The sequence below is a fragment of the Sinocyclocheilus rhinocerous genome, unplaced genomic scaffold (assembly GCF_001515625.1).
Source record: "Sinocyclocheilus rhinocerous isolate Xijiao unplaced genomic scaffold, SAMN03320098_v1.1 scaffold3412, whole genome shotgun sequence".
NCBI classification, from domain to species: Eukaryota; Metazoa; Chordata; class Actinopteri; order Cypriniformes; family Cyprinidae; genus Sinocyclocheilus; species Sinocyclocheilus rhinocerous.
Window position 1 is genome coordinate 137,197 of NW_015659932.1, and position 27,437 is coordinate 164,633.

Sequence of the window (27,437 nt, forward strand, 5' to 3'; positions counted from 1 at the left end):
ACAGACAGATGGATGTATAAGTAGAACGATGGATGGATGGATGGATGGATGGACGGACGGACGAACAGACAGATGGATGTATAAGTAGAACGATGGATAGATGGATGGATGGATGGATGGACAGATGGACAGACAGATGGATGTATAAGTAGAACAATGGATGGATGGATGGACTGATGGATAGACAGATGGATGTATAAGTATAACGATGGATGGATGGACTGATGAACAGACAGATGGATGTATAAGTAGAACGATGGATGGATGGATGGATGGATGGACGGACGGACGAACAGACAGATGGATGTATAAGTAGAACGATGGATAGATGGATGGATGGATGGATGGACAGATGGACAGACAGATGGATGTATAAGTAGAACAATGGATGGATGGATGGACTGATGGATAGACAGATGGATGTATAAGTATAACGATGGATGGATGGACTGATGAACAGACAGATGGATGTATAAGTAGAACGATGGATGGATGGATGGATGGATGGACGGACGGACGAACAGACAGATGGATGTATAAGTAGAACGATGGATAGATGGATGGATGGATGGATGGACAGATGGACAGACAGATGGATGTATAAGTAGAACAATGGATGGATGGATGGACTGATGGATAGACAGATGGATGGACTGATGAACAGACAGATGGATGTATAAGTAGAACAATGGATGGATGGATGAACGGACAGACAGATGGATGAATAAGTAGAACGATGGATGGATGGATAGTAAAATGATGGATGGATGGATGGATGGATGGATGGATGGATGGACGGATGAACAGACAGACAGATAGATGTATAAATTGAACGATGGATGGATGGATAGTAGAATGATGGATGGATGGATGGATGGATGCATGGATGCATGGATGGATGCATGGATGGATGGACGGACAGACAGACAGATGGATGTATAAGTAGAACCATGGATGGATGGATGGATGGATGGATAGATAGGTAGATGGAACGAAGGATGGATGGACGGATGGATGTATAAATAGAGCAATGGATGGATGGATAGTTAGAACGATGGATGGGTGGGTGAATGGATGGATGGATAGATATTATTCTGTGTGTGTGTGTGTGTGTAAAAATAAAAATTGTAAAAAACATCTGAATGATACTGAGAACTGACCTTTCGCTCTAGGCTGGTCGTTCCGCTGGTGTTATTGGCTTTTAGAAACCCTGCTGTGGTGGACCAGCGTGTGGGGTTCTTCCGAGATGGTTCCTCTGGCTGGAGCTGGGCTTCGGGCAGACCAACCAGAGCCGGATCACTGCTGCGGCGTACATGCAATGGCATGTCTGAAACAGAGAGATGAGAGAGATCTTGTTAACAGCATATTTTCTCACTCCAAAAACTGGAGTTTCTTTACTACGGTACAGTAAGACATCCTTCCCACATAGCCACAGATAACAAACACAGCACACAGCTCAGTTTCCTCGATTTCCTACAGAAAGGCCCTTTTCAGCCCCACAAAAGTGTGACAGGGAGACAGTACATTCCTCTCTGACACAAAGCCAGTTCCTTTGAGTCTTGCAAAGAAAGGCGGTGGCAATAGGACCATTTAGCTGGGCTTGTAACAAGCACACACCGCACACGCTTTAGAAAGAGATGGGAGAGGAGAGCCAGAGGTGTCCCTGTGCTGCTGTGCTGTAATGGGTTTGAACCGCAGGGCAGGTAGGGGGGGATTAGTCAGATACCAGTTCACATTTCCTGTCTCACACAGCTCAGAGCCAGTCTGGATTCAAGGGTTCTGTGCTTGTGGTCGTCTACAGAATAGACTTAGTTTCACAACTTTTTATACTTTTTGGTAACACTTTCTATTAGGCATCTATATATAAAGCATTATATATTAAAAATGCCAGATAATAATTCATCTGAGTAACTGTTACCACAAAATGGTGCTTGCCTATGTATATGTAAAAAAGAACATACAGTAGGGATGCACAATGAATCACATTTTTATTGTGATCACGATTTTTGCTTCTCTTGATTTATTAAGCATAATCATCTGCTTAAATGTTCTTAAATTGATGCATTTCTGCCCAGTGGTTTACTTAATCTTCCCAAACTGGAAACCATACACACATGCTCTCTCTACATTATAGAAAAATGTAATACAGCCAGTCTGTTTTCTTTCATGAAGGTTGTTGCACCTACATCTATGTAAAACCAAAGACTATAGAATACCCAAGAGATGTCACTCGTATAGTTTTGAATGGGGAAAAATGCAACACTCAATATGGCCGCTCTATCGAACGAAGCCCCGCCTTCTGAGCAAAAGAGCCAATCGCTAATCAGTAAAGTCAGCGTGTCACTGCAGCTGCCGTTAGAAGTCCTGGTTGCTATAGAAACAGTCAACGCTCTGAGACGTACGGTTGGGACTGCACATGCGCACTGGCTGATCTAGCCTGAAAAATAAGCTTTTTTTAACGCTATTTGAGCAAAATAAACAACATTTATGATACAGTTGTTGTCAGATTTAATTGGTGATTTCAAATATGAAATTTAATCATAAGCTTAGTGAACAGTTTTGGAGAATTTGATGTTTCTGCATTCAAAGAGATAGGAGCTGCACTTGCATGCTCGAGAGGCGTTTCAAAGATGGCTGCTGAGTGACATGACTTGCCTTAAAGGGACTTTGGTAAAACTGAGTGTAAACCACTTACATTTGCCACAGATTCAGGATCTGCTGTTGCTAGTTCAAAAGATGTGTTCAGGCCTCTGTTACTAATTCGCAAACTGCATGTTTAGAACTAGCAGCTTGGGCCATTTTCGAGAAGTTATTGAAGTAGCAAGGAGGCAGGATGATTGAGCAAAGCTGTTTTAATATTGAGTAACTTGTATTTTAGACACAATATTGCCAGTTAATTTATCTGTTGTTGCTCCACCAATGAAAGTAGTTGAAAAGAAAGATACAGCAGAACTGCTGCAACACACGGTAATGACATTCCTGAATACATTTTGAATGAATCAGTTAAATGATTGATTCAATGACTCATTGGGTGCTTCTCAATCCTCGTAAGGCTGCACACCTCGGCTGCTATCTTATCACGCACCATCGAAGGCCATCTCAATTTGAAAGATCTTTGGAAGAAAGCCTTTGTTTCGCATCCTTCATTCAGTGTATTTCACATGATGCATCAAGTGTATCCTTCACATTCTCCAATCACCCACAATCCTTTGCACACATTTAAAATTACAAAAAATGAGTTGCGTTTCGAACGTTTAGCCTAGAAACTTTAGAAGGACTGGTCTAGATAGGACACAACCTTGCTATGATGCAACCTTCCATTTGAGAATCACCCATTTGTCATGTTCCTAAATGAATCAGCGTTTATGAGAGAGTCAACCAAACAAATGATTTAAATGACTGACTCGTTTGATTCGTTACTAAATTAATCAGTCTTTTTGAAGAAACCGAGAAACATTTTTCCATTCCACTGTGCTACTTTTTCTTTTTTTTTTTCTAGGTAAACACAAACAAATCAGTCGATCAAATGACTCGCTCACAAAGACGCTCGCTTGTTGCCACCTACTGGCGTAACAATGTAACCTGCAGAAGTCAGTGAACATTTTATATAGAACGCGCAGACAGACAAGAGTGATACACTTTGTTGGACTCTCAGCACTCTTGGAACATTTGAAACATTTTATACTGCATTAGAGGAACAGAAAACTCTGTCGCCCTCATGTAATTTCAAACCTATTTCTTGATTTACTTTCTTCTGTGGAACACAAAAGAATATCCTAGCCACACTTGTCAATATAATGAGAGTACAGTAAGTAAATCTATTTTTAAAGGTCAACTATCCCTTTAAGAATACCTTCATAATACATTATGTATGTTTCATAGAAAGTGCTGCATTTTATGAACATCACACAAAATATTAAACAAGTTCAGAGTAAATTAGCAGCAGTCAGTGGCATATTAGACCTGAGGGAAAAAATAAACACCCCCAGGAAACCTGTTCCCTGTCAGAGCTCTTTTTTTCCCTTGTTAGGTTCTGTACCGTGAGTTAGCTATAGCCAGCGTGAAAGTAAAGTGTTCACATGTCATCTGCAGGAGCGTCTGAGTGTCGACAGGCAGATTTACTGTTAGTGTCTTGCCACCTGGCAGAAGCTCTGAGCGCTCTGAGCTGTTGAATTTTCTCAGCTCTCTGGTCTCCGGGTTTATGACTTGGTAGGGGTGAATGTGGTACATCCATAATTATGCAAATATCCCAGCAACCACCTGTCATCCCTCGACAACGTCCTGCGGCAGCATATGCCCATATTGCAGCTTCCATCTGATACCATGCGCATGCATATGCAGCTCACAGGAAGTCCCACTTTTACAGATGTAGATGTTTCGGTCAGGCCACAACTCACCACATGCAGTCTCAATGAAAACAGAACCATGAAATCCGAATAGCCTGAGGCCATACAAAAACACTCTGCAGACCAAGGGAGGCCCTATTATTCAATTATGAACTGAACTCAATAATGATTTTAAATACACTTCCTTTTGTCAGTGGTCAGTTCAAATTCGGTTCATGGCTCTAATGATGAGGCCCCTCAGTCAAAGCGTAACTGTATAACTCTAACCTATGTCTGGGATTACATTCAATAATTAGCTTAAGGCCAAGATGGCTCAAAATGCACAGATATGTGTTTCAAGAAAAAAAAAAAAAAAAGATCAAATGACATCCAAATACATTGTCTCTGCCTCTATACAATTACATTACATTACTAACGTCAAATAAGCAATAACAAGAAGTGACATGTGGATTGCAAATAATGGGAGCGGGAACTAATGGGGCTTTCAGAGAGCCAAGAAACAAAATCAAAAACGATGTTTTATTGAATGCGACACAGTTGTTGAACTCAGCCGGATCGCATCTGATCAGTAACGTCAAGAATCTGTGCAGAAGTACAAGGAAAGTCAAAAGATGTCTGTGGAACCTATTACAGAGAAGGTCAGGAAATGGTGGGAAATGCTCCAATCTTGAACAAATATTTTAAATCATGTTGAGGATGAGGCCTGACCGAATCCATGTGGATCCATGTGAAACCTCATATTTTTTCAGTCAAATATTTGGTTCATTTTCTTTTTTTAGTATTCCAATTTGACCACATATTCAATTTTAAGCAGCGGATTTCTTTGAATATATTCAAGAAGCAGGTGGTTGTTCATCTGATGCATGTGCTCATATTCTTGTTTGATTGCGTTAAGAATCTAATCACAAAATCTTTGAAGAGAATCAAACCAACATGCCCATTTGGATAAATACTTTTCTTTCTCACCGCAAAATTATTGACTTCCTGCAAAATTAGTCACATGCAAAGACAAACATCTCTCTGTCTTAAGCCAAAACTGTGTCATTTGATTCCTCTATCAATATGCAAACCATCGGAAGCATCCAGCAACTTTCTCATGCACAAACAAATGATAATTGGGTGGAAATCACGAGTTTAAAATATCTCTGTGTAGCGTCTGGACCAATCAAACACACAATTTTTCATTTGATTTAACAAATCAGTTATTCATTAGATTAACAAATCGTCACAGTCCCCTCACCCAATAAACTGGATGCCAGGATGTCTGCAACGACACCAGGCCCCCCCCGGTACCCATGGCAACCACGACACCTCTGCTAGACCAGATCCATTTACGACCTAATGGCATGTTGAGAAACACCTTTCTCACTACAATTTCCATAGGAAATCCACAGTGCACAGTAAAAATTGACTCTTTTCTAATTAATTCATAGGAAAACCTTTCTTTGAATGAACACACATACCCTTCAGGTCATCGTGTATGTTGTCTTTGAGATTTTATACTGTTTTATGCAGGCTTATGATCGAAACACTCAAATTGACAGACAGTTGACCCTGAGAGGTCAAGTAAATATATACAGCGGATCTAAATATTTGTAATTAATTATAACTAGTTATGATTAATTATTCATATTTCCCCATGAGCTGATTCGCTACATCTGCATATTTTAATATGAGAACATTTCTGCATATTTTTAAACAATGAGGGCATGGATTGCAGAAAGCATGTGATGCTGCTCTCACAATATTGCTTTTGTTGAACAGCCCATCTACTGAGTACACATAGAGGACACATGACCCCGTTTTATCTCTTTCTCGCGCCACTCCAGCCAATATGGGCTCCTAATGTGTGATCGGATTAGCTTTCCTCCACTAGAAATTGGCTTCCCCTCCGTTTAATAACCAAGACGACCACTTAAAGGCCTGTACCCATCGATCTCAGGTGTGTTAGGGATATGACCAGGGCCTCTAACGAGACCAAGGACCAATTTCAGCTCTCCATGGAGGATTATGAATAGAGGGGGAAACACAGGCCCGCAAACAACCTAGACACCAAAGATGGGGTTCAACTCACCGGGGACGCCCTCTCAGACATCATATTTACATCTCTAATCCATCGCCTCTCGTTGAGGGCCGTGCGGTGGAGATTTGTGGATTAGTCTGTATTTAAGGTAAAATATTCACTGCTATCTCCAAACAAAGCCTTGATTTGCAGTCTTTAAAATCAATGAGAAACCACACTCTTGAAATGTAGATAAGACTCTGGGATCTTCATATCTTTCGCATCATAAGACGCCCACAATATCATCTCCAACTTTAACTCGTTCCTCAATAAACCTTGTGTTTTCTGCTTCGCTGAGTTGGCACTAATAACATAAAATTTACTTCTGACTTTTCAAACACAGGGCTCTCTAATATATTACTTACTGCTTCCAATCATTTAAATTGCCCGTGTGTCCATTTTGTCCTTGCAGGTCGGTTACCTGCCAAAGGAAAGTGTCCCTGACTGGCTGCCAGTAGTGGGTAATGGAGAGGACGGGGAACGCTGAGGAATACTGATAAGGCTGGCAGTGGAGGCAGTAATGAGCTGAAACAGGTAGGACGAGGCTATTATTCCGGTTTCATCATTTTCTTTTTTCTTCTGTCGCCTTTCATATGTTGCAAATGAAATGATTGACCAAACCAGGCATAATTTTACAGCTTGCATTGGATACTACAAATACGACCTTGGTTTTCTGATGGATAAATATTCAGGACTGACCAGAGTCTGAATGGTTAGTGGGCTGAGGAGTCTAATTGAAGGGGCCGTGTTAATAAAATATGAAATAATGTCTTTGCCGGAACTCTTTTTAAAGAGTCAAGTGTCACCAGAGCATCCATATTGATATCTCTGGAGGTTTAGGCAGGGACCTCTTTCAACTATATCTCAACCTACATTTGCATTTGCCACCGGGGTACGAAAAGTTTTCCTATAGCTTAGCTTTCAAGTTAGCCTGGAAAATGTTCAAAAAGGAATATCTTGGAATTAGTTCAAAAAGGAAGAGACCTCAGATGACTGTTGCCCGCTGAACGGTAGGGCAACTCTCAATTTAGAATCGGCTAATCTTGAGTAGATCTCAGTAAGGCTGGGTTTCGGTTTTTATATACACTGTGGATTTTTTTCTCTTGGGAAGAAAGTAGGAGGACCGTAGGGACATTCTAGGAGGATGTGGAGAAAGAGCGAGCGTCCTGCTTGAGTGCTGGTGCGTTGTGACTGGGCAGTGTCTGTGCAGTTCGACGCGGTGGAACGTGAAAGGTTTCAGGCTGTAGACAGACGGGTGAAAGTGGTGATAAGGAATGAAAACTGAAAAAAAAATTGTCTGACTATGAGCGTGAAAGATAAGGGGATTCAAGGACAGAGAGACAGAGAAAGATACAGAAGCCGTCTGCAACTACTGGACACAACTGTCACAATTCACCCTTCAACTTTCAATTTGTTCGTGAAGCTGCCATGTTTCTGTGCACCCACTAACATTTACTCTGTGTTTGTTCATCACAGAGGGATGAATAAATGACAAATGAATGGCTACCCATACACAAGGACACGCAAAACAGTACCATATCAGCCGATATTGGATATTCAATTGTACATGCTGATTTCTTCCATGTACACATTTAAATTACATCTGCCATCATATAACCCTCATTCAAAACCTTTAACCCTATAAACCCAATGTTCAATATTTGATACGCAAATTTTTAAGGCCAAACTTTGCTGAAAAAACGTTTGCACATAATCTACTACATACATGCCTTCTGTCATCTGATTGATAGTTTATACTTTTTTAGCAAGTAAAAGGCCTTTTAGTATAATTATAAAAACATTCCTCTTCAGGCTTTTATGTAAGTGCTATACTGTTATAAAAAAAAACTCACTGATTTACATTGCATCAGAATACAAGATATCATAAAAATATCTGAGCTATCTTACTTTTTGGCCATATAAAAATATTATTTTTGCTAAGTTTGGGCCTCTGAATAACACTGAGGTGTTTTTTTTTTTCTTCCTCCAAGTCTGAGCTCCATATTCTCACTATATCATACTATATGAGCCATAAAATGAGCCATAAAAAAAGCTTTTCTTTTTAATATTTTCTCTAAAGCTTCAATAAACTGTTCCATTAAAAAAAATCTGGCTACTATTTCTCATGTCAGGCTTTAAAATGTTAAATATTACAAATAAATAATATTATAAATAAATAATAAAAACATCCATTAAATAATCAAAAACAATTAATACTTCATTCAGTACATTATAATGTTCTGATGCCTAAATTCACCTAAATTCACTTGTAACATTAAATGTTAAAAGCGCTATATAAATAAAGGTGACTTGACTTGACTTGACATTAAAATATTGGTTTATCGCCATCAACCAGAATTTTATTATTGGTGCATCACTAGAGGACTATATTATAGGAAGCCCAAGGCTTTGGTGTTAATGTAAATAATCATTCCTGACTTATTCTTTCTTTATTCTACAAGTAGTAAGTGTTTGGGATGAAGTTTGGACAGCTGGACGGTTACATACTGTCTAGTCACACAGGTTTAAATATTAAATCAATCTGAAGCTCAAAACAAATCCAAAAATTCAGGGTCGCATCCCAATGTTACACGTTTACACAAGTCTAAATGCAAACTAATCTTAAAAGATGACTTAAAGTGTCAGATGTGTTTTATAAACCTTACTAAATCAAAGTCAGAAATAAATCAACACATACTTTCTGTACAGTGATGTAAAGAAACAGTAATACTTTCTCTGACTCTCTGAAGAGCAGCAAACATGCAGCATAAATGTTAACAACACTTAGCGAACTGGGAGAATCTGAGGAGTACAGCATTAAACTGAAACGCATCTGCTGGAGTTGCTGCTTCCACACGGGTGGATTTTTTGAAAGAGAAAGACCAAAGAAGGAGGCATGGAGTCATGGACAGATATAACCATCAGATAAACAAGGATAAAGTGGAAAGAGTATGTATGGAATGAAAGGGATAGAGAAAAAGAAAAAGGACTGTAAACTCAAGCCTCATCTGGGTCGACGTTTCCCACATGCTGGGGACAGCAATCAGAGTTGCACGTGGGAGAGCAATTAACTCAACACCGAGCGGCAACACCCCAGTGTCACCAGCAGGCTACAGGAGAGGAATGAGAGCAGAAGTCCCTGGAGGAGCGCTAATCAGCTAACCAAACATTTCTGCTCAGCTATAAGCAGGCACAGCCCCCCTCTAATGTAAATACCATGGAAGCATTGCCTCAACGCTACAGTGACCTGGACGGAAATTTAGATACGGCATAGTATGGTACCAAACGTTCATTATGCTTCAAGATAAATGGAATCAAATGCATTTCAAAGTCAGCCGTTTGCAATCCATTTTACTTCCATATTCAAACATGTTTGGAAGTGAAAACGGATATTCAGTGCGGAAGAATCTAGGGTTGAAATTTATTTAGGAACTGAATGAGGAATTGTTTGGATGGTGAAAAGTGGGTGTGTTATGCCAGAATGGAGTCAGACTAAATGTGAGTTTGCTGAAACAATACCCAAATAGCTATTTTAAAATAGCTACCATTTAAAAGTGTGGGGTCAATCCTTTTTTTGTTTTGGTTTTTTGTCATTAATAAATTAATATGAAAATAATATTTTTTATTACAAGGACACATTAAATTGATCAAAAGTAACAGTAAAGACAATGTTACAAAAGTTTAATATCACATAAATGCTGTTTTTCTGTTCATCAAATAATCCTGAAAATTTATTATTTTTGTATGTATGTATATATTTTGTATGTATGTATGTATTTTCCACCAAAAAATACCCAGCACTTTTTCAATTATATTAAAATACAAACAGGTCATTTTTAAATCGCAAATTTCACAATATTACTGTTTTTACTGTATTTTCTATTAAATAAATGAAGCCTTGGTAAGCATAAGAGACTTATTTCAATAACATAAAAAAATGTAATTATCCAAATAATATTACTGAAGTGCAGGTCATGGCACATAGGGTTAATTTAAGTTAATTAGGACATTTTTTTTTCTGGTCATCATCCAGAATCCCAATTTACGTGAATTCACCCTATATAAGGGAAATACATAGAACTGCACAACTCTACTTCAGAATGATAATTTGATTAACATTATGGAAATGTATATCAGTTTTTCTCAAAAATATTAAGAAGCACAACTGTTTTCAAAAGTTATTTTAAAATCTAAATTGTAAAATGTAAATTACAATTTTAAACTGTAAACTATTGTTTTAATGTATTTTTGATCAAATAAATGCAGCTTCTTCCAAAAGCATTAAAAATCTTATCAACGGCAGACTTTTGAATGGTATGTATGTATGTATGCAGATCATGGCACATAAAGAAAATATATTACCGCGCAACTCTAATTTGGTTAACATTATCCAATAATCCACACAACCTAAGTGACGTCATTGTAAAAGGAAAGTTGCTGATAAAAGACTACGAAGACAAACATATTTGCAATTCCATTTGGTGCCACTAGTGGCGCAGAAACCACCGAATAAACTGAGTGGAGAATAACCAGACAAAGGTGAAGAATTAAGCGGCCAAAGGGTCTGGAAAAGGTCACCTCTGGTCAGATGAGTGGGTGCAAGTGTTTATCTGGGACAGAAACATAATTAAACATGAAGAAAAAGTGCTCAAAGATAAGCACAGGCTTCACTTTTCCCACGGCCCACAATAGTGATGTTTTCTTCAACACTGTCCAAAATGCCCATTTGTAACTTTCCCAACACCTGTAGCCTTTCATTGTGCAGCACGGCAGCTCAAACGCTGTCTGAAGATACAGTATGACCATGGGCTCCGTCCTTGTGGTCTCCGTCCCTGTGGTCAATCTACCTATTGAACTTATTGAACTGAAGACCCAATTAGAATAATCCCTTCCCCTCTGTGTTAGTCAAAACCACATGTTTGGACGCACGGAGGAGAACACAGAAACAATGAAAGAGGGAGAGGTGGGAAAATCCAACTGTACTGCTGACAAAACGAAAAACCCACAGACGAAGAGTACGAATACAAAGACAAATGTTAAGTTCAGACACACAGACGTTAGTTTAATGAGCAGATGTTGTAATTTGGAAGGAGATAATGTATCAATCTGTTCGAAGATTACACCCTTGAAGTTTCTATTGCAAATGGTATTTTAGCCAGTATTTGGAGCGTGAAAGAGCACTGACGGTGAAAAGGGGAACATGGGAAATACTCTATGATGGGAATATGTCACCATTTAGCGTGAAATCATAAAATATCACGTAAAAAAAGAAGGACAACTTTCTTGCTAACTAGCCAGTTAAAGCAATATTCAACATTTAATTATTAACATTTATATTCTCAACATACTGTCTATGGACAGCATCTGAGGAATATCAAATATATTCACTTGGACTTACTAATGTAAAAACGATTTACACTAATGAAAGCCTAGCAGGCAAGCGGCACAAAGCGTTTAAAAGCAAAAACGTTAAAAGCATTTACATTAATTATTAAAGCAAAATAAAAAAAATTTTTGTTGTTTGAATAGTCCAGTTGTATAAACTGTATATTTGAGGAGAGACTCCAGTCAAGAGTCCAATCTACATAGATCTTTGTGCAATTTAAACCTAGCTTATCAAACATAGACTCCCAGTCAAACACAGCTATATATGCTCATGTAGACTAAGACGGATCATATTAATAGAACAGATAATACTGTGAAATATATAATACAATAGTATAACACAAGAATAATATAGTATAATAATACAATATTCTTCTACATGAAGTGAGAAGATACATGCAGAAGTTCCATTAAACTCTTAAATCAAGGTTCTTTATTTGCATCTGTGGTTCTGAAGAACCTCAATGAAATCTTTCCATTCCACAAAAGTCTTTTTTAGAGTGGAAAAGGGAAAAAGAAAAACATGGTTCTTTTAAGAACTGTTCAGTGAAAGGTTCTTTTGGGAACCAAAACATGATGCTTCTATGGCATCACTATGAAAGCCCTCTTTTGGAATCCTAATTTTTAAAAGTCTATAGTGGAAAAAGGTTCTTTAGATTATTAAAATGTCCGTCGCATTAAGAAAAAAATTGGTTCTTTTAAGAGCTGTACATTAGAAGGTTCCGTTTGGGAAGCCAAAATGGATTTTCTATGGCATTGCTGCTAAAACTGTGTAGCTGTGCTTTGTTGTAAGAAATCGAGTGAAATACTTGAAATGGATCAATCAATGGCAATGTGCTGTGTTATAATAACACCAGCTGCCAATAGACAATAGATTCTGCTGCGGACAGAAAAATGCTGGTCCATTTTAGATACCATCTGTGCCCGCACAGGCCATCTAATTGACTTTAGACTTTAAAAAATGAGTGTATTTTAGTGCATTCACTTGAAGTACACTCTCAGAAAAAAAGGTACAAAAGTTGTCACTGGGGCGGTACCTTTTCAAAAGGCACACCTTTGTACCTAAAGAGTCCATATTGGTACCTTAAAGGTACATAGTACCTAAAAGGTACAAAAGTGTACCTTTTGAAAAGGTACCGCCCCAGTGACAACTTTTGTACCTTTTTTTCTGAGAGTGTACCAACTATATCCACAATTCATATGATCTTAGAGGAGAACTGCATAAAGACTGTCACATTTCATTCACTAAATTCAACACTATTTTTATTCAATCCACGTCTTCTAGAATCAACAATAACGGCTAAAACTTTACACAAAAAACTTCAGAAGCTCAAAAAGACAATATTTTCCTCATTCCGTAAAGTAAATGCTGGTGGCAAATATGTTCTCGCTCCTCAGAGAGCGACGGCGAGGAGAAAAAAGCCTTAAATCAACATGAAACTAAATACAGCGTGTTTGCAGAGGAGTTCCTCTTCTAACATTATTTCAACTGACAGACACAAATTTCTGCCAGATTGCAGTATTATGTTCTTCTGGTTTCAGCGTGACTTGTTAAAACTCTGAACATTGTTGAATCAATTCATCTTTCCCATGCAGCCTCAAATCCAGCGTACATCGACAAAAATAATAACCACAGAATGGTCAAGGAAAAATGTTTCCTCAAGATCATAGCAACGAGTCATGAGCCAAAAAAAGCACTCGCTTTAATGATCTGCTGGCCCCATTGTTTTTTTCTTAAACGTATCAGTAAAGATCTGGCCATAGGGTGAGTTCACCTATGATAGAGTGCTATAATAAAATGGGAGGGTTAGCAGGAAGTCTAAAACAAACAGCACTTAAGAGTTTCCCGGGCGAGACATCAACTCCCAGGAAATTCCAGCGAGATCTGCATGGACTTTCTCATCTGCAGCGGCTGCTTTATCTCATGAGGTTGACAATCCGTGGGTTGAGTCACCTACTCTCACAATTTCTCTCTCTCTAGCAGTCAACTTAGTTTGCAAGAGATTGAGCGATTCAATCAGTGTAAGACATTTTTCAAGCGCAAGGTCAATGATCTCTAGAGTCGCGCTCTTCTCGAACCTGGATATAAGCTCTTTTTTGCCTTTATTCAACATGGTGTTGTGTTCTCAACACGTGACATCCCACCGGCCCTCATTGTTTCCCGACTTGGCGTGGGTGGCGTGTGGTTAGCAAGGGAAACACAGCCTCCAGACATGAATCCAGAAACACCATTCCTGAGACTCAGTGATGCCAGGATGAGCCAGAGGCTATGGCCGCCCAGACTCAACCACGCATGCAAATCAAATCTCAATTTACTAACACTTGACAAGACAAGCAATGATATGTGACTGCTAGCCCACGCTAACGACGCTTATACACCAGAGGAAGCTCTGTCGGAGTGCTTGACGGAAAGGAATGCATAAGATCTTTGGTAAAAGACGAGTAAGTAAGGAATCAAGTGAGTTGGACTTACGAAAGCACAACTGGACCCACCTACTGGAGTTAGATTACTGAAGATAGATTCTCTCAACTTGTAATCACAAAACAAAGCATCATAATCCCAAAATCGTGCATTACTCGTCTACAATATAAATGAATCTATAAATGAACAAATGAATTCATATAGTTCTCTGCAGGGTTATTATAGTTAACTAAAACTGAAAAGAAATATTTTCATTACTTTAAATAACATAAACATCATTTAGTTAGTTAGTTGGAAACATTTCCCCAGATAGAAATTGTGAGTAATATATATATTTTTATATAATTAAATTAATTATATAATATATATATATTTTCTTTTATTATTATTCTTTTTTTAATCCATCTCTTTAAACTTTATCCAGTAAACAACAAACAACTAGAAAAATCATGGGGAATATTGTTGAGGACAGTGTCCTTGGAGTAAAAAAGGTTGAGAATCACTGATCTAGAGGAAAGCAGAACACTTTCTGTTCTCAGCAAAATCTCAAAACACCTTAAGAGATGCGGCTGCCCGAGTTCAGACTTGGACACGAAGCATTTCCATTTAATCTGAATGTGTTAAAAGGCTAATATGTCATTTTAATGGCAGGACTTGCATTCAAAAGCACAGAAAGACAGAAACAAAGTTTGGGAACTGGCAGAGTCAATTTTCTGCAACGCATATCCGAGCGAGGCTGAATAGAGAACGGAGTGTACTGCAATCTAATCACAGATCATTAGCAGATTAATGAGAGTCTGATTAAGCCGATCCCCAGTCCTGACCCTCATATGATTAGAAAAAAAAAAGACACAATCTGTAGAAAGCTTTCAAAGGGCAGAGGAGACTTGCTCACTATAAACTCTAATGAACTCCAGAGTTTTGACTTCTGACACTTGTGCGTGTTTTTCTCCACACACAAGCACAAATTATGTGGGTGTTTTATTCTGACAGCACCATGGGAATCGACAGAACGAAAGCGATCCCGCCTTAGTTTGTATTCACAAAGTTCATGCCACTAAAGTTAACGTCGCTTTGTAGTCAGCCTTTGAATTAAGGGCTTGAAATGCACCGTGCCCGATGAATGCATGACTGGGTGACATTGCTAATAATCCACCACGTGTCTCTGCTGAAGAGCTGAGCCAGGTGGCTAACAGACTGCCGCTTTCTCTCGCAGGAGTTGACTTAGCATGCTAGCGCTGAGGAGGACGAGGGAAAGCAGAAGCCAGAGGTGGATGCATGCAACGATACCTCAATCGATGTTTTGGGAGAAAGAGAAAAGATCAATGAAACACATCAAGATTGTTTGCAAGGTCAGGGCAGACGGTCTCGCAAAACAACTTTGGATCAGACCACAGCAATGCTTCAAAAACAATCATAGCAGACTATGATAGAGTGCTATAATAAAACGGGAGGGTTAGCAGGAAGTCTAAAACAAACAGCACTTAAGAGTTTCCCGGGCGAGACATCAACTCCCAGGAAATTCCAGCGAGATCTGCATGGACTTTCTCATCTGCAGCGGCTGCTTTATCTCATGAGGTTGACAATCCGTGGGTTGAGTCACCTACTCTCACAATTTCTCTCTCTCTAGCAGTCAACTTAGTTTGCAAGAGATTGAGCGATTCAATCAGTGTAAGACATTTTTCAAGCGCAAGGTCAATGATCTCTAGAGTCGCGCTCTTCTCGAACCTGGATATAAGCTCTTTTTTGCCTTTATTCAACATGGTGTTGTGTTCTCAACACGTGACATCCCACCGGCCCTCATTGTTTCCCGACTTGGCGTGGGTGGCGTGTGGTTAGCAAGGGAAACACAGCCTCCAGACATGAATCCAGAAACACCATTCCTGAGACTCAGTGATGCCAGGATGAGCCAGAGGCTATGGCCGCCCAGACTCAACCACGCATGCAAATCAAATCTCAATTTACTAACACTTGACAAGACAAGCAATGATATGTGACTGCTAGCCCACGCTAACGACGCTTATACACCAGAGGAAGCTCTGTCGGAGTGCTTGACGGAAAGGAATGCATAAGATCTTTGGTAAAAGACGAGTAAGTAAGGAATCAAGTGAGTTGGACTTACGAAAGCACAACTGGACCCACCTACTGGAGTTAGATTACTGAAGATAGATTCTCTCAACTTGTAATCACAAAACAAAGCATCATAATCCCAAAATCGTGCATTACTCGTCTACAATATAAATGAATCTATAAATGAACAAATGAATTCATATAGTTCTCTGCAGGGTTATTATAGTTAACTAAAACTGAAAAGAAATATTTTCATTACTTTAAATAACATAAACATCATTTAGTTAGTTAGTTGGAAACATTTCCCATTTCCGTTTAGTTTAAGATTAAGAACTAAAATAACTAAAATTAAAAACTTACAATTAATAAACATATTTAAAAGACATATAAATGCATAATACAAATGACTAAAAAATATAATCTACTATTAAAATATTAACAAAAATTCTATATAATATAATATAATTATACATCAATTACATTAAAATATAATTTAGTTATAAAAACTAAATAATACAATATAATATAATATATCAATTACACTCAAATATATTTTAGCATTTTTAAGATTACTTAAAATTATCTTAAGTCAAGATTTTAAGTCAAGATGACAAAAATTATTTAAAATAAAAACATAAAAATTACTAAATAATACAATTGACAAAAATCGACTCTCAAAATATTTATAATATAATATATCAATTATACTCAAATATAATTTAGTATATTTTAAGACGACTTAAAAAAACAAACTTAAGTAATTTTCAAAATAATTAAAAAATATAGCTGCAAGCAGCGAAGGCGGGCCCAAGCCGTAAGTGCAAACGCCACCCCGGAGGCATCAGGAGAACGGACAAAAGTATAAAAATAAGCCAGACAACTAAAAATCAAGATATTTCTTATTTTAATTTGCCCCTTCAACAACTGTTTGTCATTTCTTTATTTACTTACTTCTCCTTTTTTGAATAATTATATAAGTGTGTGATATCTAGAGCTGGAAAGTCATATAAATTAATACAATCTTATTACTCTGGCAGTTTTTATGAATTTTAATGAATATATTTTATGTATGTATATATTTGTAATGCCAAGCTCTAAAATATGTGATCAGATAGAAATTGTGAGTAATATATATATTTTTATATAATTAAATTAATTATATAATATATATATATTTTCTTTTATTATTATTCTTTTTTTAATCCATCTCTTTAAACTTTATCCAGTAAACAACAAACAACTAGAAAAATCATGGGGAATATTGTTGAGGACAGTGTCCTTGGAGTAAAAAAGGTTGAGAATCACTGATCTAGAGGAAAGCAGAACACTTTCTGTTCTCAGCAAAATCTCAAAACACCTTAAGAGATGCGGCTGCCCGAGTTCAGACTTGGACACGAAGCATTTCCATTTAATCTGAATGTGTTAAAAGGCTAATATGTCATTTTAATGGCAGGACTTGCATTCAAAAGCACAGAAAGACAGAAACAAAGTTTGGGAACTGGCAGAGTCAATTTTCTGCAACGCATATCCGAGCGAGGCTGAATAGAGAACGGAGTGTACTGCAATCTAATCACAGATCATTAGCAGATTAATGAGAGTCTGATTAAGCCGATCCCCAGTCCTGACCCTCATATGATTAGAAAAAAAAAAGACACAATCTGTAGAAAGCTTTCAAAGGGCAGAGGAGACTTGCTCACTATAAACTCTAATGAACTCCAGAGTTTTGACTTCTGACACTTGTGCGTGTTTTTCTCCACACACAAGCACAAATTATGTGGGTGTTTTATTCTGACAGCACCATGGGAATCGACAGAACGAAAGCGATCCCGCCTTAGTTTGTATTCACAAAGTTCATGCCACTAAAGTTAACGTCGCTTTGTAGTCAGCCTTTGAATTAAGGGCTTGAAATGCACCGTGCCCGATGAATGCATGACTGGGTGACATTGCTAATAATCCACCACGTGTCTCTGCTGAAGAGCTGAGCCAGGTGGCTAACAGACTGCCGCTTTCTCTCGCAGGAGTTGACTTAGCATGCTAGCGCTGAGGAGGACGAGGGAAAGCAGAAGCCAGAGGTGGATGCATGCAACGATACCTCAATCGATGTTTTGGGAGAAAGAGAAAAGATCAATGAAACACATCAAGATTGTTTGCAAGGTCAGGGCAGACGGTCTCGCAAAACAACTTTGGATCAGACCACAGCAATGCTTCAAAAACAATCATAGCAGACAAAACAACACTGTTATAATCTGAGGAGGCTGAAGAAAATCAGAGTTGTTAACATATGCAAAATCAACTCTGTGGGTCACTGCGAGGGTGCTTGCTAGTCGAGTCAAGTTTATTTATACTGCGCTTTTCACAATAGTGTGTAACAGTAGCTGTTGACTTTTTTTCAATGGTGATGGATCTGTAAGTATTTTTCCTATAGAGATTTTTTTTAAAGACTTCATTAAAGTGCTATAAGTTATGAACCAAGCCAACCAGCTATGAGGAGAATCACAACAGTACAAATGCTGATTAGAAGCAGAACGTTTTTGAAACTCAGATAAAAAGACAAAGGTTCACGTGAACCATGAACCATTGCGAATGACACACATTAAAAAGGAGAAATATAACCATTTTAACTTGTTAATTGTACGTATAGAAACAATATATTTTACGTTTATTGCAAAATATGCATATATATGATGTTTAAGTGTTTTGAGAGCATGAGGAGTCCGACTAGATATGCAGTGCTTCATGGGAGTAGGCGGAGCTCAGGGCAACTCTCTGATTGGTGGGTTTTCTCTGCAGCATCATGGGTAATGTAGTTTTTCCACCGGGGATTCCTCTGTTAAACATGATTATTTAAAACATACGTTGAAATAATGCAAACTGATGCATTCAACAAACTATTGTTTAGCAAACTCAGAGATATAGGTTTATAAGTTATCTTTAAAAATCTATTTCCCTATGGATAAAAAACAACGGAGATCAAAACTGTACTGCTACCATCATGATACCATTATGGCATTTATGAAAATTGCCCAAAAACCAAACAAATTTTACCGGTGTACAAAACCAGTCTTGTCCCCAAAGGATGTTTTGCATTCATTTGTGTTACCGTTGCTAATGGAGCAGGGTGGCGTGATGAAGAGATGACACAGCTAATAATCCACTGTTTCCACGTCCTCCAAAAAAAGGCACTTCAATGTCAAAGAGCAAAAAGTCACTTTGTGAAATGCCACAGGCACGCAGCTTGATTTTAGCGGGGTGTTTTAAGGGCATTTCGGTGTCTGGTTGGAGGTCCGTTTGGCATGCTTGAGGGCTAGGCTAATTAGCATGAGGAGACGTGATGGTTGGATCTTCAGAGAGAAACTCTCACAATCGCAAAAACAAAACACAAAACAGATGGGCAATCAGACACGTTCAGCCATGCATATCAGTGCATTGATTCTGCTTTTGCTATTAAACCAAAGAAAGATGATGTCAAAGCCTTTGGACCAGAACGAGAAAGAAGAGAGTGAGGTTCAGAGAAACAATGGAAAGTGGTGAAATTAATAAGTGATGTAAGATTTAGCAGTATAAGCCAGGGTTATTACAGTTAATTAAAACAAAAACTGAAAATAAAGCTAAAACCATAAAAAACACTATACTGATACTTAAAATAAATTGTAATAGTAAAATACTAAAATACTAAAAACAAAAAAATATTGAAAAAAGCTACACTTAATATACAATATAAAAAATACAAAAACACAACAAAATTACCTTAAAATTAAAATTATATATATAAAAGATTCAAAATACTAATTAAAACTATAATAGTACCTCAATGATACTAAAATAACACTGGTACAAGAATGCATCATCATGTGCATTTTAAAATAAATTTGTGCAACTGGAATATAATTGTTCTACTTAACAAAAGTTCAAAAAGTGTTATGTATATATGTAATAACTGTATGTTTATTACTGTTGGTGATTTGAACAAACCCCTAACCCTAGCCCTTATATTATGCAGGTCAATTGGACACATTTCTACTTTTTTAGGTTTTGGAAATACTGGAATAGCTGTTTGCAATTTTGTAACTTATTCTCATTTAGGGTCATGAACATGCAAAGTGTCGATACTTTGATGTGGTGTGGAATGTGTGTACAAAATTTCTATTACGATCAATTTGACCCGCATATTTCTTTGATACAGGCAGCCACACAGACGCAAAATAAAACCATTTATTGTATTTTGTTATTTTAGTTTCTAAACTACCCTCTGAGGATATTATGTTTATTACATTTTTTATGTTATTTTTTTTAAATAGTTCGGACAGTGCACGGCCAAAGTATACTTTGGTTTTTATTAACCACATAGCAAGCCCTAGCAACCGCTCAGACCACATTAGCAACCACAAAGCAACATCCAAATAGCACACAACACCCCAGGATCACAACATGAACCACTGACAATGTCTTCAGACAACGCAAACATCTAGCTAGAATGCTAGTCTTTCATTAATAATATTGGCATTGTGAGGAGTGTTCATGTCCCTACACATCCTCCTAATGACTTCTACCAGACCACAGCAAGACGAGGAGAGCGAGGGACGCGTCCCAGCGGCCAGCCACAAAACAAATTGATTATATAAACGCTGGCCTGCCCGCAGGTGTCTGCACTTTTCCCCGCAGGCAATCTCCTAATGGCTGAGGATCCGGTGTGTCATCAGCGTGATGGCGCACAGGCAGGGAAGCCCCTGTTAGCCGTCACTGCATTTATGTCCCCTACCCTTCAGGGAGATTGCAGCGGCCGTCAGGCTGGAACCTCCCCGTGGTTTGTCTCTGGGGGAATATAGCAATGGACAAACATTAAAAAAAACATCGCTGAGGTTTGATAGCAGACAGCAGGGCGCCGCAGACCAGGTGGGTCATTTACTGTCCGTCCTTTTCTACCTGGTGTTTATTTCGATGGGATAAACCTGAAGGGGTGCTTTTAAAGGTATACTTCACACAAAAATAAAAAATTCTGTGGTTATTAACCACATGACTCCCTTTCTTCTGTGGAACACAAAACAATAATTCACAGAATGTTTGTGCTATTCTTTTCCATACAGAATATAGTAAAATAATACCATAAAATGTCACTTTTCTGTATAGAAACTTTGTTACAATCAGTCACAAGACATGAAAACAGATGGTATTTGGCCTTAATAAAATCAAAGCTGAGGCAAATACATCAACCGATGAGCAACCTTTCAACATACACTACTGTGCAAAAGCTTAAGGTCAATTTTTTTTTAATTATTATTATTCAGCAATGAGGCATCAATTTATCAAAAGTGACAGTTAAGGCTTTAACATTGTAACAAAAAATATATATTTCAAATAAATGCTGTTCTTTTAAACTTCCTGTTCATCAAGAATCCTGTAAAAAATAATAAAATCACAGTTTCTACAAAAATATGAAGCAGCACAAATGTTTTCAACGTTGATAGTAGTCATAAAAGTTTCTTGAGCAGCAAATCAGCATATTAGAATGATTTCTGAAGGATCATGTGACACTAAAAAACGCTGAAAATTCAGCACAGGAATAAATTACAATTTAAAATACACTAATTGTAGCAATATTTATATAAAACACTAAAATTGCAATAATATAGTATTACTATTTTACTGTATTTATAATAAATACATAAATAAATAAACACTCAAACGAACAAACGTACGAATGGTGCATAAGAGACTTCTATCAAAAACATTAAAAAATCTTACCAACCAAAAAAATGGTAGTGTATTGCACACAGATGCAAATGATATTTGAGAGCAATAGTGGAGATTTTCAGTCCTCACAGAAAGTTATCATATGGCTTCTTTTTTACCCTGTGCACTACTTTTATAATACATTATGTATATTTGCTTATTTGTAATGTTTGGAGTGATATCAACAAATATCCCTATTCATTTTCAGTGTTTGCAATTCAGCAATATGAACATTTTGCCCACCAATTATTTTGACTTCCCATAATAAATAACATCATCAGAATCAGAATCAGAATCAGAAAGAGCTTTATTGCCAAGTATGTTTGCACATACAAGGAATTTGTTATAGTGTCACAAGCTTCCAGTACACGGAGACAACAACAACACAGAGATAATAAAAATGAGATGTGAATAAAATACACATTCATAAATATAAACCACAAACACTGAGGCTGCCGTCTGCGGCGCCATCGCATGACCGCAATGCATTAAAGACAAAATTGTAATTTCTCTGTGAACCTTCCCTTTCAGCATGTAGTTGCATGAGATGATTACATAAGCAACAAACAACTAAAAAAGCGGTCTGCCCAAGTGCATGATGGGATGTGCTGAGCGAGAGCAGAGAAGGAGGCTCGGGAATGAGGGAGAGTGAAGGCGCAGGTGAGAAAGATACAGGGGCTGCCGGGGAGAGTTACTGAAGCTAAGCTAAAGAGATCCAGGACATGCGATGGAGAGAGGCCACGTGTCAGCCGGTGAGCCCCAGGGTAGAGCACCTGAACGCAGCACACTCCCCTGCTAATGAGTGCTTGCCTCTCTGAGCCCACTGGGGACGTCCCCCGCTCCACACACGCTCCACATCTCCCTACACACTACAAACACTTTATAAATATCAGCCAGCGCTCCGACTGCACTGCAGAACGCACTGAAAATAAATCAGACAGACCAATGGAGGCACGCCATCATTAAAATTCAACACCAGCCGACGGTGTCGTAAAGCTTTAAAGATTTCTTTCTTTCTCTCGACTTTTCGCAAGATTACGCTTTGGTGTCAGGCAAGTTTGACGGACGCCTGATTCTGTATAATTACAAGCAAATTACATTCATTACCATAATTTACATCTCATCACCAATCCAATTATTAGTTGCCCTGACCTCTGCTGAAAGATTTTTTTTTTTTAAATAATCAAACGTAGGGGAAGAGTTTTCGTTCCTCCCTTTCTTACTTCAAAGAAGAACAATCAATGCAAATTCGGAAATGTCTGTGATTATATGCTTCGGCAGCCGAACTCAAGGACCGTCGCGCCGCTGCCGCAGCTGTGATTTTCTGTTATTGCTGGAGCAATATGCTCATCTTCCTTCTCCTGGGGTCCCGGCAGGATTTCTAGAGGTTTTTGTTTTTTTTGGGAAGTCATCAAGAACGGCTCTCACTTTTTATCAATCATCAATATAAGACAGTGAGAAAGACTGATGAAGAGAGCTGGTTATCCATAATCAAGCTGGTCGCTGAGGGCAAACTGTGATTCAGAGGAGATTTGGAAACAGAAAATGTCATATTCTCTTGGCATCATAAATGGGAAGCTGATATGTCCTGTGGTGTAAAATTCTCTAAATATAAAATACAAATTACAATGTAAAATTAAAATAAATAAATAAATAACAATACAATGCAAATGCAATTTATTAAATTATAATGTAAATGTAAAATGAAGTAATGAAGGTTTAAAAAATTGAAGTGTTTTATTACACTATAATTTCACATAAATTTTAAGCTTGAACCTTGATGTGGACCAAAAAATAGAATACAAAGATTAGTAATATTCCAAAACCTATTGTCCTGCTGTCTACTGTCTAGATAGGCAGCTACATTTTAAGCTAGCACCCATCATAAGAAGTTACTTGAGAAAGCATATACTCCTCACACTTTCAATTCATCCCAATTGCACAATATTCCAATAAGACCATTTTCAGACCAAATATTGGGTGAAAAAGTCCTTTTTAATTAGCTAAAACCTCAATGACACTTTATCTACTGAATGAAATACAATTAATTTATTGTTTGTTGCAGTGCATTCTGGGACTGAAGGATACATACTGAATCTGATCAGACTGAGGTGCATTATTCATGAGTTTGGAGCAGCCTTGGTGTTTGGAGTGCATTCAAATGCTGTTTTGGTTGGCAGCTCAATATGTTTTGGAACACAGCAAGTGGGTTTTGTTTTTGTCAGTATCAACTAAAAAGTGAACTTATATATGGGTCAAAGACAAGACATCATATACACATAGAAAACATTAAATGCAAGTAAAGTGTCTACTTTAAATTTTCAAATTACTTTTGAGAAAAAAAAGTCAAAATATGGGTGAAATAATGTTCCATCATCATTCAGCGTAACAAATATATTTCATATATATTTTATTCTATTAAAGTGATTCTTCTTGCTGACGAATGTGTAAAAGCTAGCGGTTTGAAGGACAGTGGCAAAGACTGGTAAAGATTTAAAATGACAATGAATTAGTATTTTGTGGGTCGCACTATAATCCTTATAGTCTTTTAATTATTTGTCTGACAAGATATATTTGGTGTATGAACTACTGTTACACTGAATGACATCATGGTAAAAATGTATGATAAATCATTATTTTTGGTCAAAAAAAAAAAACTTAAACTGGACACATTCTAATGATCGAAAACTTCGTCTTTGACCCTTTTGTTGAATATGTTGTAATGTTTCGAGAAATATTTTTTGTAATGATTTTATATTGTTATACATAGATTTATATTGTAATAAAAACATCATTTAATAGTGTGTTATCATTATATACGGCAACAGCAATATGATCAAATATTGCATGCGCGACCAAAATAAAAAATGCGCTGAGTAAACATCAGAAGAACATTTGCAGTGTGTATTTTGGAGTAATGTTGTACAAAACCCCTCAACACACACACACACACACACACAAATATAAAATAATTAAATTCCTGCCAGCAGCGTTCGCATGATGCTGGGGAATTCACACACTCGACTCGACTCGACTCCAGACCTCCCTCTGAGACACAACAATAAATAAAATCAGTGGTTCAAATAGACAACAGAAGAGCCTGGTAACATGGGAACACATTCACCTGAAGTACAACTAATGTGTGTGTGCTCTGGAAAGAGACCAGGACAGAAACAGAAGTTGTTTTCTTGGAGAGCAGACACATGGTTCAGTTCACAATTGATCCTCTTCCACTAACATCATGTTTTTATGCACACCACATCACAAAATTAGAAATACATCCACATTATCTAAAGTTTTATTCTATATTCAATCACAAAATCCGAATTAACTAATATATATTCAAATGAGACTGTATGATGTGAACTCTTGAGTGTGTGTGGATCAGGCTGAATCTGAGCTGTCACAGTTAATCAGAGCTGTATCCTCTTCTCTCCACACCTGACTGAGTGTGTCTCGCACTTCTCTAGCGGCGGTTCCCTAGATGATTTCACCTGCCCGCTCAACCCCGCCTTCCTGTCAAGGTCAGTCCCCATACGTCCAGTGTCAAACACAACTTTAACAGAGCGCACACTGTGCTCTACGAACCCACACACCACCTCTCCTCAGAGAGCAGGCCGCTGACTGAACTATAGTTTCAAAAGAAACAAGCAGATTTATGACAAGGCAAGTTTTGCACAACTTTTACTACTGACGGTGGTTCACAGCAAGCAATGAAACCAAGTGTGAAAACAGCCTAAATGTGTCTTAACTCAAATTTGAATCAGTACTTTCAAAATCCGAAGATTCAGATTCAGAACAATCAGAATCAGTAACAAAATCCACAGAGTAGACTGACAATCAGAAGAACCAAATCAGAAAAAAAATCAGTATACTGATGAAAGGATTAAATAAGAAGTAGTACTTTAAAAATGCGAAGATTCAGATTCAGAATCAGAACAATGAGGATCAGTTGATTCAAAAACAGAAACAAAATCCGCAGACTGATAATTAGAAGGATAAAATAAGAATTAGTACTCTCAAAATCAGAAGATTCAGATTCAGAACAGTGATAATCAGTCGATTCAAAATCAGAAACAATATCAGTACACTGACAATTAGAAGGATCAAATAAGAATTAGTACTTTAAAAATCAGAAGATTCAGATTCAGAACAATGATAATCAGTAGATTCATATCAGTATCAAAATCAGCAGACTGACAATCAGAACAATTAAATAAGAATCAGTACTTTCAAAATCAAAATCAGAAGATTCAGATCAATCTGAATTAGTAGATTCAAATACAGTATCAAAATCAGCAGACTGACAATATGAGCAAAGAAATCAGAATCAGTAATTTTGAAATCATAATCAAAATCAGAAGATTCAGAACAATCAGGAACAGAAGATTCAAAATCAGAAATCAAAATCAGCAGACTGAAAACTAGATCAAAAAATTAGAAGATTCTGATTCAGATCGATAATTAGTAGATTCAAAATCAGAAGACTGACGATCATCAGAATCGAATCAAAATCAGTAGATTCAAAATCAGAATCAAAATCAGCAGACTGACGATCAGAAGAATCAAATCAGAAAGTTTCAGAACAATGAGAATTAGTAGATTTAAATCAAATCAGAATAAGTACTGTAAAAATCAGAATCAACAGAATCAGAATAATCAACCTAAAAAAAACTAAAGTCAGAATACAATGAAATCAAATTAAACCAACAATCCTTTATCCTTATCATTTTCTGGGTATTTGCTGATGGAGACTTGTCAGGTTGCGTCTGGTTAGGACACAGTGTTAGAGTTTGAATGAGATGGTCACTCACTGGTCCTGAGGGTCGATGGGGTGACCTCGATCTCACTGCTGGTCTGGTAGGGCTGGAAGGCCGACAGGTTGCTGGAGTTGAGCTCACCCGTGCTGAAGAGCTCTGGACTCTGGGTGCCTGTGGAGCTCGCGCTGGTGCCGTCACCGCCATGATGGGGGTCCTGCTCCTCATACACCGCCACCAGCTAAGGACAGACAAACAGTTATGTTAATTACACTGGCTGATCTATTATATGTAAATACTAGGGCTGAACGATTAATTGTATTTGCGATAATATCGCGATATGAAAAAACGTGATTTTTAAATCGCAGAGGCTGCGATTACACTCGGTCACGTGATACGCGAGAGTAAAGAGGTGTATGACATCAAAGTACAGCGAGAGAAAGCATAAGGAGACGTCCGCACTCTCTTATAGCTCTCGCAGTACAGAAAAGAAATAAAACAGTAAACAGCCAAAGGACGTAACTTAGAATGGGAGATGGATCAGTTTGTGAAAGGGAAGAGGAAAGCCATAGATGAAGTCGCACAGACCCAGGCAGGTGCTGGTCATTTAAAAGCTAAATGCAGAAAATATGACGGGGCATATCTTGCTCTCGTCTTCACTCCCC

At 37.8% G+C, this 27,437-nt stretch overlaps 1 protein-coding gene across 1 annotated transcript in view; it reads right to left on the reverse strand.

Moving 5' to 3' along the window:
* The window catches only part of LOC107724536 (partitioning defective 3 homolog), a 170,564-nt gene that overhangs the window by 131,801 nt on the left and 11,326 nt on the right, over positions 1-27,437 (reverse strand). Inside the window, exons 2-3 of the mRNA XM_016533515.1 lie at positions 26,830-27,013; positions 1,161-1,327 (exon numbers count right to left, since the gene is read on the reverse strand). Coding sequence (XP_016389001.1) covers positions 1,161-1,327; positions 26,830-27,013 — 351 coding nt within the window. The remainder of the gene's footprint in view (positions 1-1,160; positions 1,328-26,829; positions 27,014-27,437) is intronic.